Source organism: Diplotaxodon limnothrissa, linkage group LG5, assembly GCF_057381915.1.
Source record: "Diplotaxodon limnothrissa isolate DT_005_m linkage group LG5, D_limnothrissa_male_GT1.1, whole genome shotgun sequence".
Lineage (NCBI taxonomy): Eukaryota > Metazoa > Chordata > Actinopteri > Cichliformes > Cichlidae > Diplotaxodon > Diplotaxodon limnothrissa.
The window spans coordinates 27,646,848-27,664,748 of NC_140600.1; the positions used below are offsets into that span (position 1 = coordinate 27,646,848).

At 38.5% G+C, this 17,901-nt stretch overlaps 2 protein-coding genes across 2 annotated transcripts; one reads left to right on the forward strand and one right to left on the reverse strand.

The window, feature by feature from the left end:
- Window positions 1-264: 264 nt before the first annotated feature.
- ergic3 (ERGIC and golgi 3) lies at window positions 265-17,082 on the reverse strand. Its single transcript, XM_085354452.1, has 13 exons — window positions 16,952-17,082; window positions 15,307-15,377; window positions 14,310-14,397; window positions 14,088-14,207; window positions 12,747-12,843; window positions 12,489-12,654; window positions 11,564-11,621; window positions 5,522-5,553; window positions 5,267-5,363; window positions 1,651-1,715; window positions 1,354-1,490; window positions 987-1,042; window positions 265-867 (listed from the first exon to the last, which is right to left on the reverse strand). The coding sequence occupies exons 1-13, from the start codon at window positions 17,037-17,039 to the stop codon at window positions 788-790; spliced, it is 1,155 nt and encodes a 384-aa protein (XP_085210578.1). The 5' UTR covers window positions 17,040-17,082; the 3' UTR covers window positions 265-787.
- On the forward strand, window positions 2,495-5,666 carry romo1 (reactive oxygen species modulator 1). The gene is made up of 3 exons (XM_085354451.1): window positions 2,495-2,610; window positions 4,215-4,345; window positions 4,643-5,666. Exons 2-3 carry the CDS (start codon window positions 4,215-4,217, stop codon window positions 4,749-4,751), a joined length of 240 nt encoding a protein of 79 aa, XP_085210577.1. The 5' UTR covers window positions 2,495-2,610; the 3' UTR covers window positions 4,752-5,666.
- Window positions 17,083-17,901: the final 819 nt, after the last annotated feature.

Sequence of the window (17,901 nt, forward strand, 5' to 3'; positions counted from 1 at the left end):
ACTAAAAAAAAAAACCCAACTGCCCAGTTACTTCTTAAAATAGCTGGTTAGTTAGCTTCATTCATTTGATTTACAACTGTTATTCAAAACAGCCAGTTGGCAGCAATGGAGCATGGTTGGTTTAGCTCTTTTTGTGGAACTTGCTGAGAGTAAGAAAGATAAAATAAGACAAACATAACCAAAATAATGAGTTTGTAATCTCAAAAAGTTTGAAGACCAAGACCACGAACTGTATTTTACATGATTGTGACTTTTAAGGCCTACTGGAGCTTCAATTTTATAAAATGTCATCAGTGAGTCCAGGTTACATGAAGTGAATAAGTGATAGATGGCCTGTCTTTCTTATTCCTCTAGACACTGGGGTCAACCACGATTCTCTAACAATCATTCGGTGTAGTGATCTGACAGTGGACCGGTGCGCAGGTCCTTTTTCCCCCCGGAGGCTGGGTGTGCATCTGCTGCTGTGCTTGTAATCAATCACAGAAAAATCAATCTCTGATTCTGTCTCTGTCCTGTGTGGAGAGGAAAATTCAAAAACGCGCAAGTTCCTCTCCAGACTTTTTCAAGAACAAAAAGAGAGGCAGAGAAATTTAAAACCTGGACGATTTAAAACTTCTGTCTCTCTCTGCATTTCTCTCCCTCGACCTAAGAGAAGACAGAGAGATGGAGAGCTGTGCTCCCGCTTTCAAACTTCTCCCTCCACCTTTCTGCCCTTCTTCTCTCTGTCCTTCTGGCTCTGTCATTGTCTTGGTCTGTGGTGCACCGTGGAGGCCACTGGGGAGCGCTGTTAGGATGTCTTCCCCAGCTCTATCTTCTTCTGGATGGCACGAGCTGAATGGTAGATGAGCGAGTCGATCAGACCGGCCACTGCACAGGTCAGGAGGCAGGATAAACACAGAGACACAGTTTGATTACATTTTTAATAATATATACATATTTTATTGCACAGGTAATAACACAAAGCATATGTAAATAGCACCACTGACCTGTAAATACTCCTCCAATAATGGCACAAACTCCTGTTAGGAAGTGTGTAAAGGACCTGAACAGCGAGAGAGAAATTATTTGGTATTTAGATTTGGCAAAAAATACATAATGATATCCTGGTATTCTCGCCAGCCTATCTGAAGGCTAGACCGTCCCCATTTCACAGCCTCGCACTTACAGCCTTCCCGGTCTTTGAAGGACCCGGCCCACGTAGACTGTGAAGGCCGGGTCCTTCGAAGGATGCGGCCTATGAAGGTAGCTTGAGTCTTATAGATGACCTTTTTACATTGTGGCAGAGTCACAATGTAAAAACTTATCGTGTTTGAAAAACGGTCAGCAATAATGAAAGCTACTGTTACAACTTGCCTGTGTTTCTCTGTGAATTTAACCATCATGGGTGACAGCTCATATAAAACAAAGACGCCTGGCAGCCCCTGGTCTCCTATTAGCCCGTTGGCCACTTTCTCGTGCCTGGTCACTGAGAACTGGTTTGTTTTTACCACCTGGTGAAAAAAGTGAAAACCGAAACACAACAAAAACCTGAGTAATCCAGGCTGTAATTTATGTGTTTGTTGTTGTTTTTTAATTAAATAACTTCTTAAAATCACATATTATGCTTTTGGTGCATTTGAAGAGTAAACATAAAGAGACAGTTCGACTAACCTCGCCGTCAGTTTTCACGTAGATGGTAGGAACAATTTTCACAAAATACTGGTACATCATCGATGCTGTGAGGAGGAACGTTTTTACCATTAAAATATGAAAGCAGTCACATTAAAAAACATAATAAAAAAATCTAGACTTCAAACCCAACCACAGCTCTATTCTATTGTCTCAGATATTAAAACAAGTGTTCATGACATGTTTTATATTTAGGACTATTTTTAATTCAGTTTACAACACAGTACAATCTGACAAACCCTAAAAACAGAGTCACACACACACAGTGAAGCTTACAAAGCTGGATCACAGCATGTCAAATAACTTCAAATGAATGCATAGAACTAGTTGTTTGAAGAGTCCTTCTCCTGACAATATTTTTATATTTCAGCTTTGTGCCACTTCTCATCTATACCTCAGGAAATGAGACACTTTCTGCTGGCTGCTAAGATTGATTTCTGGATCACAGGCACTAAGGACAGGGAAGACCAGGAACCGCAAATCCATTATTATATCCCAAAGAACCAAAATGTTTTTGATTAGTAAAGCTTTTTGTCAGAATCTTGAAAATTACAGGAGGGGGTTCTGTACTCAAAACATATTATTTAAATTTGGATTAAATCTACATCACAGGTTTTAAAAAACTGACCTTAAAACAAAGGAGTAACAGTGATGTGTTAAAGAACACAATAGTGTGAATGCATTCACACAATTAGCTGCTTAATGGAAATAAATGGGAAAATTGTATTAAATGTTGTAATAAAACAACCACAGGATGGCGCTGTTTGCTCCCCCCTCCACGTTACTGTAGCTCTTTATAACCTTCCTCTATCTTTTCCTTCTTCCTCTATCCGGTTATGGAGGTCTGCTTGAAAGGCATTTAAAAGCAGCTGCGCTCAAACTCACGAGAAACCTGAAGTTTCAAATCTAAAACCCCCCTCCGTTTTAAACACACAATTAAAGGTAAGCGTGACTTCGGAGTCATTCTTTTTAGAAATCACACAGTCGGTGGGACCAGGCCTCGTCTATCTGTCAAGGCCACAGGTGACGTTAGCATGCTAAGCTAACATAACAAACCACACGGAGAGAAAAAGGTGAATTTGACAGGTTTCGCAAAAAGGAGACCACACTTTCCTTTGTTATCTTTGCTTACATAAGCGCCCTTAAACGGCAAACGTTAACACGCATGGACAAGCTATGGACAAGCTAACATTAGCCTAGCATCCCAGCTAGGGAACAGAGTAAGTCTACGACCTGATTTGTATTAATGCGAGTCAAGGCAACAGATTAAAATGTCTTTAAGCTGTAATGGTTTTAACTTGAGTGACTTAAATTACAGATTAATCTCGGGTATGTTTTTATAATATTTACTGGCAACGATGCACAAGTGTATCCAAAAAGTCAGTAAACATACAGAAATGCGCACAGCTGGAAAGGGTGACGACTAATTGCTGATGGTAACTGCAGAGTAGTGGAACGCGTGTACAACTGGGATCACTGGGTTAACTCTGTGACCTTAAGGCAAAGAAACCCAAAACACAATGTACATAATTGTTATACTTGAATACTTTCATTCCAAAAAACTCAAGGTTCTTGCCGCACTTTGTGAGCTGTAATGACGACCCTGCAGTGATCTGAGATTGTTTACAAGCTTCAACCTGAACATTTACCCCTGACAGCTGCTCACCTACATCCTTGCAGCTATTCTTAGATTTATATTAATGCAGTTTGCACTACTCTTATACAATCTCAATCTTTACTCTTCTTTAACACAATTTTTAGTTATTTTGTTATCATTCTTGTGCATAAATACAATCTGTTATCTTGCTCTTCTAGCACTAGTTTTCTTTCTATTTTGACATAAATCAGAGGTATTGAAGCCTCTGACACCTGAATTCACAAGTAAAGTTCAAAGCCCTGGTTGTGCCACTTAAAGAATAATATTCTTCAGAAGAGTACAACCCAACATGTAATTTTCTCATATGGGGATAATATTGTTGGCTGATATTGCCAAGAAGATTACGTTTACTGACAGCGCTGGCTGAGATTTATTTCACGATGTTTACATTTTTATGGCTAACATGAGGAAAAAACATCTTGAACAGTTCATGTATTTGGGTACTGAAGTACTTTTTCTCCTGGCAAAAAGGGGGAATGAATAGCTTTATCAGACAAAACATTTGAATACTAGAATCAGCCCTGAGTTTCAGAAATGGTGAATCATAAGTTGCAATCTAGAACTTGCATTGGTTAATCTAATCAAATGGTCAACAAAAATGATATGCTATAAGTTTTAGTAATTGTAGTGCATTTACTTATATGGCTTTGTAATCTGGAGTGTTTCTGTTGCCACTGTTTCTGCAGATAAAATAGCTAATATTGATGAAATTAGAAAATATTATAATCTCACAAGTCATCATTTGTAGACCTACCACAAGCCGCTTTTCACAGAGTGAATTAAGGATTCCAGAGGGTCTGTTTTACAATTTTTGAATAAGAACAAATACATAAGATGATAATTTATCTAGCTGGTCTTTAACCTGTTTTTTTGTTGCAATCCTCTGTAGATGCCGGTGGCTGTAGGTCCATATGGCCAGACCCAGCCAAGTTGCTTTGATCGGGTCAAAATGGGCTTCATGATGGGTTTTGCAGTAGGAATGGCTGCTGGTGCCATGTTTGGTACTTTCTCCTGTCTCAGGTAGGTTTGAATTTGGTGTGGGAACAAACTATTTATATAAGATGTAACAGTATTGTGCTGCTCTAAGTGGTAAATACAGACAGTGCATTTTGTGCATCAAGATGTTTTGCTACAATAATTGAAAAGAATCTTATTAAAAATGTGTTTTATGGAATTTTTAAATTTGGTGTAAATGCTGCTTGCTTCAACTAGATGAAGAAATGAAAGCTTTAACATTTATCAATCTTGGGGCTAAATATGGAGTGTCTCACTCTAGGTCACATGAATAAAAAGTAAGACTGTTATTTCTCTTTCCAGGATCGGCATGCGTGGCCGGGAGCTCATGGGAGGAGTAGGAAAGACCATGATGCAGAGTGGAGGGACGTTCGGCACTTTTATGGCCATTGGTATGGGTATTCGCTGCTGAAGACAAGAGGAAAGACCTATATACAAATATTCAACAATGAGACTCTTCAACTATTTCCAGTCACAGCTTTCTGTCCATTCAGTGCTGCCATGTTCTCAGCCAACAGTCTAGTTTTGTCAATAAAAGTTCAAATTCGTGAAATGGTTTTCAGGGGGCATGTGATTTACTTTTTGATGCCTTTAAAACAAACAAACAATTTGTAACACAAGTAATTATATTTAGTTCAGTGACACAACAGGGAAATACTTTTTCTTATCAATGCTGGTTTCTTTCGGTTACCAGCCAACCTTCTATTTTAAACATGAGCGGAAACCTGGAAGTTCACAAATGGCACATCTCTAACCACAGTTAAGAGTTTGGAGGAGTTGATCAATTTGTCACTGAACAGTTGTTTGACAGGTTAGTCCAACTTGGAAACATTAATCTGAGAAGTAAACCCTGAATCGTTTGAGAGCAAGTGCCAGGCTGCTCCTGCAGCACTATTGATATTAAAAACAAGAACTTGTATCACTCACCCTGTGGTGCTGTGACATCAGTCCCATCCAGGGGGTTAACAAGACCGGGGTAATCTTTACCAAACGACAGGTGTTTTATCAGATGGGTCATGTTTATCTGTAGAAAGAGAGATTACAAGTTAGCGGATCTCAGAAATTTCTCTGAGTAACTAGAAATAAGCATAAAATTTCACTGCTGAAACAGCCAGATAGCTTGGACTGTAACATACTTGCAGTATGTATTATGAGAAATGATCAAGAAAATATGTTACTTACATTGTCCAAGCCAAAACTCTGCAGGTCGTGTACTGCAAAAGAAACAAAACCACTTTAAATCACTTACTAAAAAGTAAAAAAAAAAAAAAAAATGCAAATACAGGCCATGTGTAGTAAATGAAATAAAATGTGTTCAAATCAGCTTGTGTGATTGAGTAGTGCCCCTTTGTTCAGCTGTTTGACTCAATTTGTGGATGAATCTGTGGCTCCCTGGCACAAAAGTTCATTCCAGAGTTGGTAGATATCTGTCAAATACTGGAGTATCTAAAATGGGATAAATTTAGGGCACTTTTATGGTAAGGAGGTTGGATTTAGAGGGACTGACAAGCAGCAAGTTCTACAATGGCTCCACAGACAAACTCGTCACCTTTTTGGAAGAACTACAATCACACAAACAAGTGACAGCTGCACAGTGCAGAAGCTGATCAGGGCAAACTCTAAAGCAAACGCCAAAGGTTTGAGTTCACCACATGCTTAGCAGTAATGTATTACCCCTTTATTGCAATTAGTACTTGTATGTGCAGTAATAAAGGTACTGGTTTAGTAAATCTTATGACAAAAAAGAAAGTAATACCTCTTCTAATTCAGAAAAGCATATTTAAAATACCTTCTTTTTTTTTTCTTATACAAGCTGTAAGCCTGGTCCAGTATAATAGGTGCCATTATGTATTTGATCAATTTGAAATTTTACTTCTCATACACAGTCAGGGGACTAAAACAGCACAGAGACCAGAAATGTTAGGTCCACAGATGCTTGCCATTAATATACACAATGTAACTTGGAGCTTCGATCATCAAGCAAAGAAGAGGAGCAGTCTACAGATGTCGAGTTATGTTGAACCTACACAATCTTTCCATTTTCAAACTTTAAAGATGATGCTGACTTAAAGGGAGCCGATTCTGCTTTATTCCTGCTCCATGTGTTTTTTTCTTGGACTCTACTGCAGTAGTTTTGCATTATTTACAGTCAAAAATAATTCATCTTATACTGAGTGCAACTCCTCAGTTCGCCTTCTCTGTGAAGTTCTCCCTTCCCGCTCCCTGTAAGCCTGTTGTGCTCACAACTAAAGTAAAAGGACTACATTAGGGACATCCCCCATTTCTAAACACAAAGCCAGTAGGGGGGAAAAAAGTGAAACTGAGTGTTTAGAAGGCGGATCTTTTGTCTCACACCATTACTTGTGTGCTGATCTCATTATTTTAAAGTTCAGCCATGTTTAATAAGAGCGTCCACCAGTGGAGCAGTATATACTGTCATACACACACACACACGTGTGTGTATGACAGTATATACTGTCACACACACACGTGTATGACAGCCAATCAGAAAAGGCATAATAGGTCCCCTTAGAAGTAACAAAAGGCTTTACACAAATGCAGCCGGACTCCCCAACACCCATCAGCAACACTCCCCTTGAAATCCAACACTTGTGTTTTTTAGCTCCTGCTTTTTCATCACGTTGCTTAATTATAGCATAGGTGTATATATATATATATGTATATATATATATATTCACAGTAAGTACACTGCTCAAAAAATTAAAGGAACACTTCTTTAATCAGAGAACATCATCAAGTTAGTAAAACTCCAGTTTTAGCTGCTTTGGTTTGAATGAAATTAACAACAGACGCACTAGAGGGGCAACAATGAGACAACATCCAAGACAAGAATGGTCTTACAGGTGGAGGACACTAGCATTTTTCCCATCTTTTTCATTTCTGACAGTTTTTTGTTATATTAGTGTTGCATTTAGCTAGAGTCAGCATCACTGCTGGCAGCATGAGGAGACACCTGGACCCTACAGAGGTTGCACAGGTACTCCCAACTCCTTCAGGATGGCTCATTAATACATGCCACTGCCAGAAGGCCGTCTCCCAACACAGCCTCAAGAGCATGGAGGAGATTCCTGGAGACAAGCAGTTACTCTGGGGGACCTGGACAGGACTATAGAAGTTCCTTAACCCATCAGCAGAACCGGTGTCGGCTAATTTGTGATGAAGCAGGATGATGACAGCCAGAGCTAAAAAAATGACCTCCAGCATGGCACTGGTCTGAATGTCTCTAGCCAGGCAATCAAAAACAGGCTACCTGGCACCGTGGAGCCTGACTGGCATTTGCCATAAAATACCATACTTGGCAGACCCATCACAGGTGGCCTGTGCTTTTCACAGATGAGAGCAAGTACATGCTAAGCACACGTGGCAAATATGGAAAGGGCCCAGAAAAGCCACACAGAGCTCTACAGGTTAGGCAAAAACACCCTGACTGCCCTTGGGTATGAGGATGAACTCCTTGGACCCATTGTCAGACCTCATGCTGATGTGTTGGGTCCTGGGTTTGATTTTGGAAAAATGGTTGAGCCTTTTTCACTTTTGTTTTTCAGGGTGTCTTTAGCTAATGTGTTTTCCCCACATTTTTTTGAGCAGTGTTCTTCATTATGTGCAACTATTTATTGTAACAATAACCAGGCTAATAAACTGCATTAAAGCTGTTCTTCAAAAGAATAAAAAAAATAAAATCTGCAAAAAAGGATGGACTTACTTTCCACAGCGTGCACTACAGAAAAAAGAGAAAAGAGTCACAATAGTAATGCAGGTAGACAGCAAACCATGTTACATTAATGTGGTTGGGCATGTCAGTAGGGGCTGCACAACTTTGACAAACTGAGTTTTTATGCTTAATATTTTTAGATTTATAGCATTAAGAAACTAATAACTTAACTCAGGCAATGAAAACAAGCTCTTTGTGTTTGTGGTTTGGCTGTTTAGGAGTATTAAAAGCTTAACTCCATTATACATTTTGATTTATAAGCTTGAGATTTACAGCACAAAAAAATATCCAATTGAGGAGGATTATATTTGTCAGCTCTAAAAGGTTTGAGCCCCTTGTGATTTAGAAAACAGTTTGTATCCTGTCGGAGTAATTGTGCAGTCCCAGACACACACAGTACAGAGGGTTTAAGGTCAGTCCAGGCTGGAGATGATTTGGGACCAGAGTAAGGATGAAGCTGGTTTATTTCAGCCACAGCCTCGCTTACAGTCCTCAAGTGATTCTTGTCTCTTGTTTCTTCTGATAAGCATTTAATATTACACCGTTGAGATTCAGTCATGATCTCACATTAGCAACTTAAGAACAAAGGTCAGTGTTTTATGTTCCAGATTAGAGCTGGGCGATATATCGAGTTTTTAAAAAATATCGATATATTTTTATACGAGATATAAGATGTGACAATATCCTTTATATCGATATAGTCTATGTTACGTTATAATTATACTTGCGGAGCCGCAAGTTTGCCTCTCTTTCGTCCACTTTCGTCTTTACGCAACGTTACTCGGCCTCGCCTCTCCTTCACTGAACACAACTCCCCCTCCTCCCCCATCGCTTCACCTGCAGGAAGCGACAAGATGGACACGGCAAATCCGTTAACGAGTTACTGCGCATCGCCCCGTGCGTGGGGCTGGACGGCGTCAACGTGTTAGCTAGCTAACCACGCTAACGAGCTAACCACGCTAACGCCATGCAGCCCAGAGGGGCTGCACGGACTAAAATCCTTTCATTTTCTCAAAAGTTGACAGCGCGCCTTATGTATCAATTCTGGTTGTGCTTGATGGCCGCGCACCGATTTTATGTGGAACACGGCGCTCAGCAATCTGTCAAAAAATGTTTTAGTACGACTTTGGTAAGCTACGGAGCTGCACCGCTTGATGGATTGTCGGAGCATTACGGCTGAGCCTCGCGGAGTGATACGTACTGTGCTTCAACGTAATATTACCTTACTGTGTATAAGGACCATAAATGGCACCTGTTAAGAGACGTGGTTGCGAAGCGGATTTCAAACTCCAGGTTGTCAGTCACGCAGTACAAGTTGGGAACAGAGCAGCTGTGAAATCTGTCCTTGTTATAGTGCTCGTCTTTTAGTTTACATTTTGACCGCACAATGATGAGCTTTTTGTTATGCACAAAAACAACATTGTTTTCTTTTATTTATGGAGCATTATTTAATAAATGCTCATAATTTATTTTTGAGTAAATTTTATGTACATCTGCTCTATGTTAATAAAAGTGCCTGTGTGACATCTGGGACACAGCTTTGACTAAGAACTCTCTTTTTGTTCTTACTTTATGGCTTTAAAAAAAAAATATCGAGATATATATCTTATATCGCCATCCAGCTAAAAAATATCGAGATATGAATTTTGGGTCATATCGCCCAGCCCTATTCCAGATAGGAAACTAAAATCAACAGTGGAAAGTGCAGTAAAACGTCAGCTTCCTTCACTGTTTTACCAGCCAGCCAGGTTTTTACTAAAACACATTCTTTATACTTTTAAATTTGGTATTCAGACAGTTTTAGAGTCAGATCAGAAGTAGTGTTGTGGCAGATTTGCCAAATAAAAATAAATGTTTTTAGCATGTGGTAGCTGGCTACTGTTAATTTCCTGCTCTGGTACTCCATGAGGTCTAAGTCATCAATGAGAATAAGAAATGCCCTAACCCACTGTTATTGTGTCTTAGCTGAAGATGTCCAACTTCCACATCCTGATAGTACACATAAGCAATTTTACTAAATGAACCAGTCAAAGCATAAATAGCAACAAGTGTCTTAGACCTCATGGGGTGACTGTACATATGAGGGAAACATTTAGCAGGCAGACAAAAAAAAAACAACAACTTCCAGTCACAATAATGAGCAAAATGCATACACAATGATGGCAAACACAACAGAAACACAAGGAAGAAATGAATAAAAGGAATAAAAATGTAGACAAACACTATGTGAGAGGTAAAATGATGAGAAAATTGCACTTTGGCTGAAATAAACTTGCTACGAACAGTTCAGAACAGCTTTGTTAGCTCCAGAAAAAAACTTTGGTTTATCTACAAACTCAAAGTTCAGCTATCTTCTAAAGAGAAACCTCTGAGTACAGAATATGACCCCCATCAAGAAACACTGCAGTCAGCTTTGTAAAACCTGATGTGGGTTCAGTCAAACTCCCAGGCAATGCATGAAAAACAACACGAATGAGATGCAGTGTCACTCGTACCTCTTTCCATTAATTGCAAAGCACGAATAACAGAATGTATTGTTTTCTGCCTGTGAAATCATAAAACCTTTTCAAAATAAAAGACTGAAGATTTCAGAACTTAATGGATTTTAGATAATATAACACACTGACCATTGCCTTTTTCAAAATAAAAAAACCAGCCTAAATTTACATTTTGTATCCGCTGACCGGTGAGTCCGTGTCTCAGATCCTGTATTGGTAGACATGATCAGCTGACTGCACTGTAGCAATCCCAGCTACTGTATGTCAAAATCTTCATCACTGAGCTAAAATCAGTATTCTCAACAAAGCAGTCTGAATAGTGACAAATTGCTGTCATATTTATTTCACAAGTAATAAATACTAAAGCCAAAATGATTTATATTTATTGTTATTATTTTACATTTTTCAAAATGTAAAATAATAAGCAAGCTTATTGTGCATGATTTTCTGTTTTTAATGAACAGATTTAGATGTGTGGCTCAATGTGGACATTTGATTGATGGATGGCTGGATAAATGAATAAATACAGACAGAGAGACTGATGAACAAACATACCCATCAAAGGTTTATAAACACCCTTATGATAGCGTCGTAAACTTGTCTGCTAGTCACTCCAAATTTATTTGGAAAAATATAGTCACAGTGATTCTTTCTGTTTAATTTAGGTGTCGTTCAACAGCGCAGTGATGAAATCCAGGTGAAACACTCCAGACTACAGTGTTCGTCTCAGATCACTGCTGAATTGTCTGTGATAAAATATGTTGGGTGTCTTTGCCTATAGAAACATCAATTCATCAAAAAGCTTCTTATTTAGAAGCTTTATGCTTATCTTAGATCCCAACAGTTCTATAGATTCTGGCTTTTTAAAGGTATTTTGGGCTTCTGACTATAATTACATACAAAGCTCTGCCAATTAGTAAAATAAAAATAAACTAAGGGTGTTAAAAACCTTTGGTTAGGTGTGTCTGTGAGCTGAATGGAGTGGCAGCTTACCGTGGACATGAGACTGCTGGAAACTTTTTCCTGGAGCGAAGTGGAAATTTCCTGCCACCTAAAGCATAAAAAACCCCACCACAAAACATGAGACATATGTATACATAGATATATCCATTTATTAAATTCACTTTGATAAAAATGTCAAGTGATAGCATTGCAAAGGAGTTTTTGTTTAAACCGCAGTTACATTTATAACATATTATTCCTAGTCAAGTCAAGTCAAGTCAAGTTTATTTATAGAGCACATTTAAAAACAACCAAGGCTGACCAAAGTGCTGTACAGTAAATACAGATAAAAATACAATAGAACACAATTTCGTAAAACACCTCGCTGATCAAATAAAAAATAAATAAACAAATAAATTAAACCTTTCTAAAAGCCAATGAAAAGAGGTGAGTTTTAAACTCCTGTTAAACTCTTTCTTGCAAAAACGCTACAAAATTATTATTTTTTTTTCAATATTATCTTGTTATATTTTAACTTTGCTCAAAGATCATCTCAGATCATCTTCCACACAGTGGTCCCAATAACAGGGCACAACATTGCTGCATTAGGCAAATAAGGCCAGCTTATGACTGAAACTGGTGCTCAAGGAAACGGCGAATTAAAAGCCACACAGACAAATAAGAGTGACATTTACTTATGTAAGTCTATTAATAACTTTCAAAACAGTTTCTTCATAGGCTGGAAATTCTGGATCTTGCAATACAAGAACCAGCTACGTCAACATAAAGTTACACAGTTGTGTATCATTCTGAGACTTTCTGAGTTGTGTCATCCCAGGTATGACATACTACTGATGACTACTCATCTCAGTAGTATTCTCGTTCTGAACACTGGATGTCCTCCCGAGAGATAACAAGCCTGCTGATCTTTGACAGCCCTGCCATGTTATTAAGGATGACGTGTAAGACTTCATACCTTGTTGACTTCCAGGAAGCCGTAAACCTGACAGCCTTCATTCTTCTGCTCCTGCATCTTCTGAGTGAAACCCTCTCTTTTACATTGCTCGATGGTGTCTGCACTCTTGAACGCCCAGCCTCGCCGCCGATACGCTTCGCGCACATCATCACAGGTGTTGCAGCATCTGGACACACACACCAAGAAGAACCAAGGCGAGTTAACACAGGGTCATACAGTAAACAGAGACAGAAAGAGCAGCCTGTGTTTGTGTCTTACTTGAGATCTTCAGTTTCAGCTCCGTAGCAGCTCTCGCATCTGTCTGGGTCCAGCGTGCTGGGATCAAACACTTCGCCATCATCAGCCTTACCGAGCTCTGAACAATAAAACACAAAATAATCATGATGATTAGCAGCCAAACAACATCCCTACTTCAGCACATAACTCTGAGGAAGATAAACCCTTTCTAAATTACATAGTTGTGTGTTTTTTTATATATATATGTCAGTAAAGAGACCCAATATCCTGTCAGTAATGCAAATATGACAATATTATAAAAAATATAAGAAATGCTCTTTTTGTACAGATTCTTGTCATCTTCATATATTTGTATTTTGAGGTTAATAATGAGACCACATAAGCAAAGTTACAGATGAAACTGACAAATATTTCCAATTGATCATCCTTGATCATCCTCAAGTTGAAATCTGATATCAGAACAGACCTGAGCAGCATCTAAGCAAAACAAAAGGTTCAACTGCTCCCATATTATAAGAGCCACAAACAGCTTTTAAGTAGCGGTGCCTCCTGCATTCACAGTATTGTTGACTGAGGTCTTCTATAGAAGAAATACATATGAGCTTATACATCAAAGAACTGTAAGACACTCTCTTTGTAAATCATTTTCAGAATGCTTTCATTCTCCTGGCACAATAAAAGAAAGAAACACTCCCAACAAGTTTCACCATGCATTCCTTTATCTGGGAATTAAAAACACTCCATGCAAACATTTTTCCCAAGTGGTGCTTCCCCAATTGGAATCTTTCATTTTTAGTGTTCTGCCAATAACAGATATCCACCTTAGTGAGAGTGAAACAGTCGACCAATGATGCTCCATTAACAGGAATTTCCCAAAAGTCCCCACAGTCAGTGGTGCTTTCTATACTAGAATGCCGAGAAGCGACTTGACTTCTGGATTTGTGAGCATACGTTTCTTAATTTTCTTAGGGAGTGACAAAACTATAAAATTCCTCAATATTTCTGACTCTGGAAACATTAATAAGTCACAGATCTTACGTGTGTATCAGTGATGCATGTTGATCACTGGAATGTTTTTATGTTTGAGAAGCAAAAAAAATAAGCAGGAAAATGGAACGAGTTTGCTGACTCATCGTCTGTTTTAAAACTATGCCCAGAGAATTTTACAATGCAGAGGCTCTGCAACAAGAAAACAAGCAAACAAACAAAGGAAAAAACTGAACAAAAACAATCTAACAAAAAAATCATCACATTATTTGTTAATCCACTGCGCTGCCAAACCAAATATGCACACCTCCACACACTGTCCAATCTGCTGAGCAGTATCAGCACCTTAATGGTGAGCGTAACATCAGCTTTTACCGTGCTTTTCTGCCTCCTGGGTGACAGGTTTGAGCTCTTTGTCCAACCGCTGTTTGAACAGATTGTGTTCAACGTCCAGCTGCTGCTCACCAGCCACGTCCATTGCATCTATACTAAGATCTGCCAAGAGAAAAAGCAGATGTAGGTCTTTATCATTAACATATGTTATGATTAGCATGCTAACTTCATCAGTCTGGAGCTTCTTGAGAAAAGAGAACTTACAGGCACACGGCATGTGAGGGAAAATAATATCGATGTTGATTTTGAGTTTGTCTCCCCGTGACGTGTCGACGTACAGCTCAGGATGGACCTGCCGGGCACAGGTGATTGTTAACTTAGTCATCCACGTAAAACAGAAACACCAGTAAAAACAAACGTATTTAATCAGTCAGGGAACAATTTATCTCTGATGCTTTTTGTTTTTTTAAACACCAAAGAAACAGAAAGTTAGTCTTCATTTCTGCACTAAACACAGTAGAGATTCTGAGAAAACCCTGGAAAAAAATTGTTTTTGTTTGTCCTTCACACTTGTGTGTGTAGACTTTTAGTCTATTTCACTGTTTACATGTGCAGACTCATCAGAGCAGTCTAACAGGTATTTCAGGCCATCTTTATCACCACAGTCTGTACCTTTAATCATCGGGAGAAAAAATTAACACAATCAGGATCTTGGAAACCACGTCATCAGTGTCAGTTAACTGGTATCAGAGGAAACCAGATTTATGATTATGGTTCTTTGCAGATAATAAATATGGATTCATTCATAATGGAAATTTAATTGGAAATTTACTTTATCAAGGAGAAATAAACTGAGACACTGCACTAAGCCCCAGTATGAGACTTAAGTTGTCTGCTGTAACCAAAAGTATTCGTTTGGTATCATATATGAGAACAAGAACAAAAATAATCATCATATTTAGAGACAAGGCAGTAAATATTTTCTTACATTTTACTGAAAAGATTTAGCTCTAGTTCTAGAATATTATCTAGAATTTGCACATTCAAAAATAATTGTGAAATTTCTACTAATGAATTTTCTGACATGTTTGATTAGACCACTGGCCTGCACATGTAGAAGCTCAGAAACAAGTGTAAAAAAGCAGATTTGGAACTAAAACCTGTTATTTTTTACTTTGTGTGCCAGGTGTTGGGTTTAATTTCACAGGGTGGAGGATGACACCATCTAAAGAGGACATCAAAATAAAGTGGATAAACTCACCTCTTTAGTCAGATAGTATTGCAACTCAGAGACAAACAGGATTAGCATGATGACACCACTGATTATAGTCACTGCAGAGACAGAGGAAGTATGCATTTTAACACCACACAATATCACATTTCTGTATAATGAGAAAACTCTGAACTATAACCAAGTGATTACATGAAAGGAATACGTGTACAACAATAACATGGAAAAGAAGCAGCATTATTGTTACTTGTACCTTCTTTCCAAAAGTAATCCAATATTCATATATCACCTAATTCTGGCATATACAGACTGCATATATACATACATAATATGGCACTAATAAGTTCATAAACTAGCCTACACCACAGTCAGCTCAGCTGGAATACTGGATAGTACTGAGTCAAAGATCTTCTGCTGAATAACTACATCTAGGTCTAGATATTTTTTGACACCATTACATTTAATATTTACAGAATACATTTAATATACATAATGTACTCAATTGTGCAGCATGGTGGCACAGTGATTAGCACTGCTGTGAAGCAGCAGTGTCAAGGCGATATTGAAATTTGGTCTTGTCCTTTGGCATCACTAAATGACACGCTGGGTCAACAGTGAGTCAGAACTGATGCTCCCAAATGCTCTTTTTTTCAAGGATCATGTTCTAACTTTCCCTAAATCTAAGCAAGTAGTTTTCAGTCCCTAAATCTGAATAGCAAAAGCAAAAACTGTTTGAAAATCAAATGAATTAGCAATTGAGGAAAAACGATGAAAGTGGAAAACACAAAGGTCCAAATGTGAGCCGAACCTCTGTCTACTGTGATTCTTATGTTTGACACCCCTGGTTTAGATGATACAAATACATCCCTCTTCTTCTTCCATATTCACAAAACAATGTGTTTTGACAGTCATTTAACAGTCACCAGTTTAAAAAAATCCCCAGATTATAAATAACAATAGCCCTGTTGGAAGATCAAAAAGACTAAAAAGTCTACTATACCTCACATTATTTATAAATCATCCTCTACACAATTTTAGTTCCTACCAAACTACACAATACTGTTGTAGTTCACACATCATGATAACAAGACTGTCTCTAAGCAAATGTCTGCATACGGCGTTATAATAGATATGTTGTATATAACCTTTCTAATGATGCTTGTCCCATCTCTTATGTTATTGTCATCATAGTATAATTAATTTAGTTCAAGCCTTTTCACGTCTGTTTTTACCTCTTGAATTCCCTCTCTCGAATTAATAGTTTTACTCTATAAAAACCACAGGAGAATGATTACAAACTAGTCAACAGTCTTGTAAAATCATGAAAAATCCCCAACAAGTCCTTCACAAAAAGCCTGTGACACAAACTCCACAAAATGTGTGATTTTAAACCGGTTTCTCTACATTTGCACCCACACTTTATGCTCAACTGTTCTTGAGCTAGCTGCATCGCTACTCTGTTATCGGAAATGTAAATATTACCGGCATCTATTCTGCTTGATTTCCGGCTTCCCTTGAGTTGCCACAGGCATGCTAATACTGTAACTTTATTCATGTGTACTGTATTTGAGCACTGATAGGAGAAATGAAGCAAATAGCTGTGTTGTTAGCCGCTGCAGCTAACAGGCTGTATGTATGAATGGCTGCTGCTCTGTGACAAATTAAAGCCTCTCACCAGTCGCCCCTCCCCACGTCTTCACTCGGAAATCCTCCAGAGTTTTAGGATAAGCGTCAAACTGCTTCAGTTTATTTAACGTGTCCATTTTCTAAACCTCCAATCACCCGCTACAAAAAATGTTACCGACAGATTCCTTCAGACACACACACCAGCCCTCAACTTTCACTTCCGGGACACGCGAGGGGCAAGCTTGGGCCAATCAGCGTCGGCCGCGTATTTTTTTTTCTTTCTCCTTGCGTTCCTTGTTTTCTTCATTCAAAGGTCTACCTGTGGACACGCTGGTTTACATACAGTTGCATACATTTTACAACAATAATCACCTTTGTGGTGATTATCAGTAGTTACATTTAAGGCTATTGGCAATCAACAACTGCATTATAATTAACACCAGTAATAAATAAATAAATAAGAAAGAAATATTAACGATTCATTAATACAGAAGATATCAAGAAATTCATTATTTATTTGACTGTGGCCAGTTATTTGTAATTTTTTATGCTTTGATACTTTTTGGATATTTCCCACATATGTTGATACTTATTCATACTTGTTTCAGTTGATGTATCAAATGTCAGGCACCAGAAGGAGCTTGTATGTTTTTGCAGTTCATGTCTGGGTTCAGGCACAGCACTGTGGTTTCAAGTTACTCAGTGGCTCTAATTTGGCTTAAGGCGTAAAAATGCTGTCTCACTTTGTTAGTCCAGTGTTGGACTGGTGGATGGTGACATGTCCAGGTTGTATGCTCTTCAATGCCTGTCCCTGAATGGGTTGAAAAAAACTGAGAAAGAGCCTAAATTATTGATCGTATCTCCAGACTCCCCAGAACCAAATCCAGTGGTGCATCTTTTGAGGTGGAACAAGCTCAATCCATACATCCTACAACCCAGAGAACCCAAAAGATCAGTGCCCATATCGTAACATGAGATACAACACTCCAGAGTCCTGGG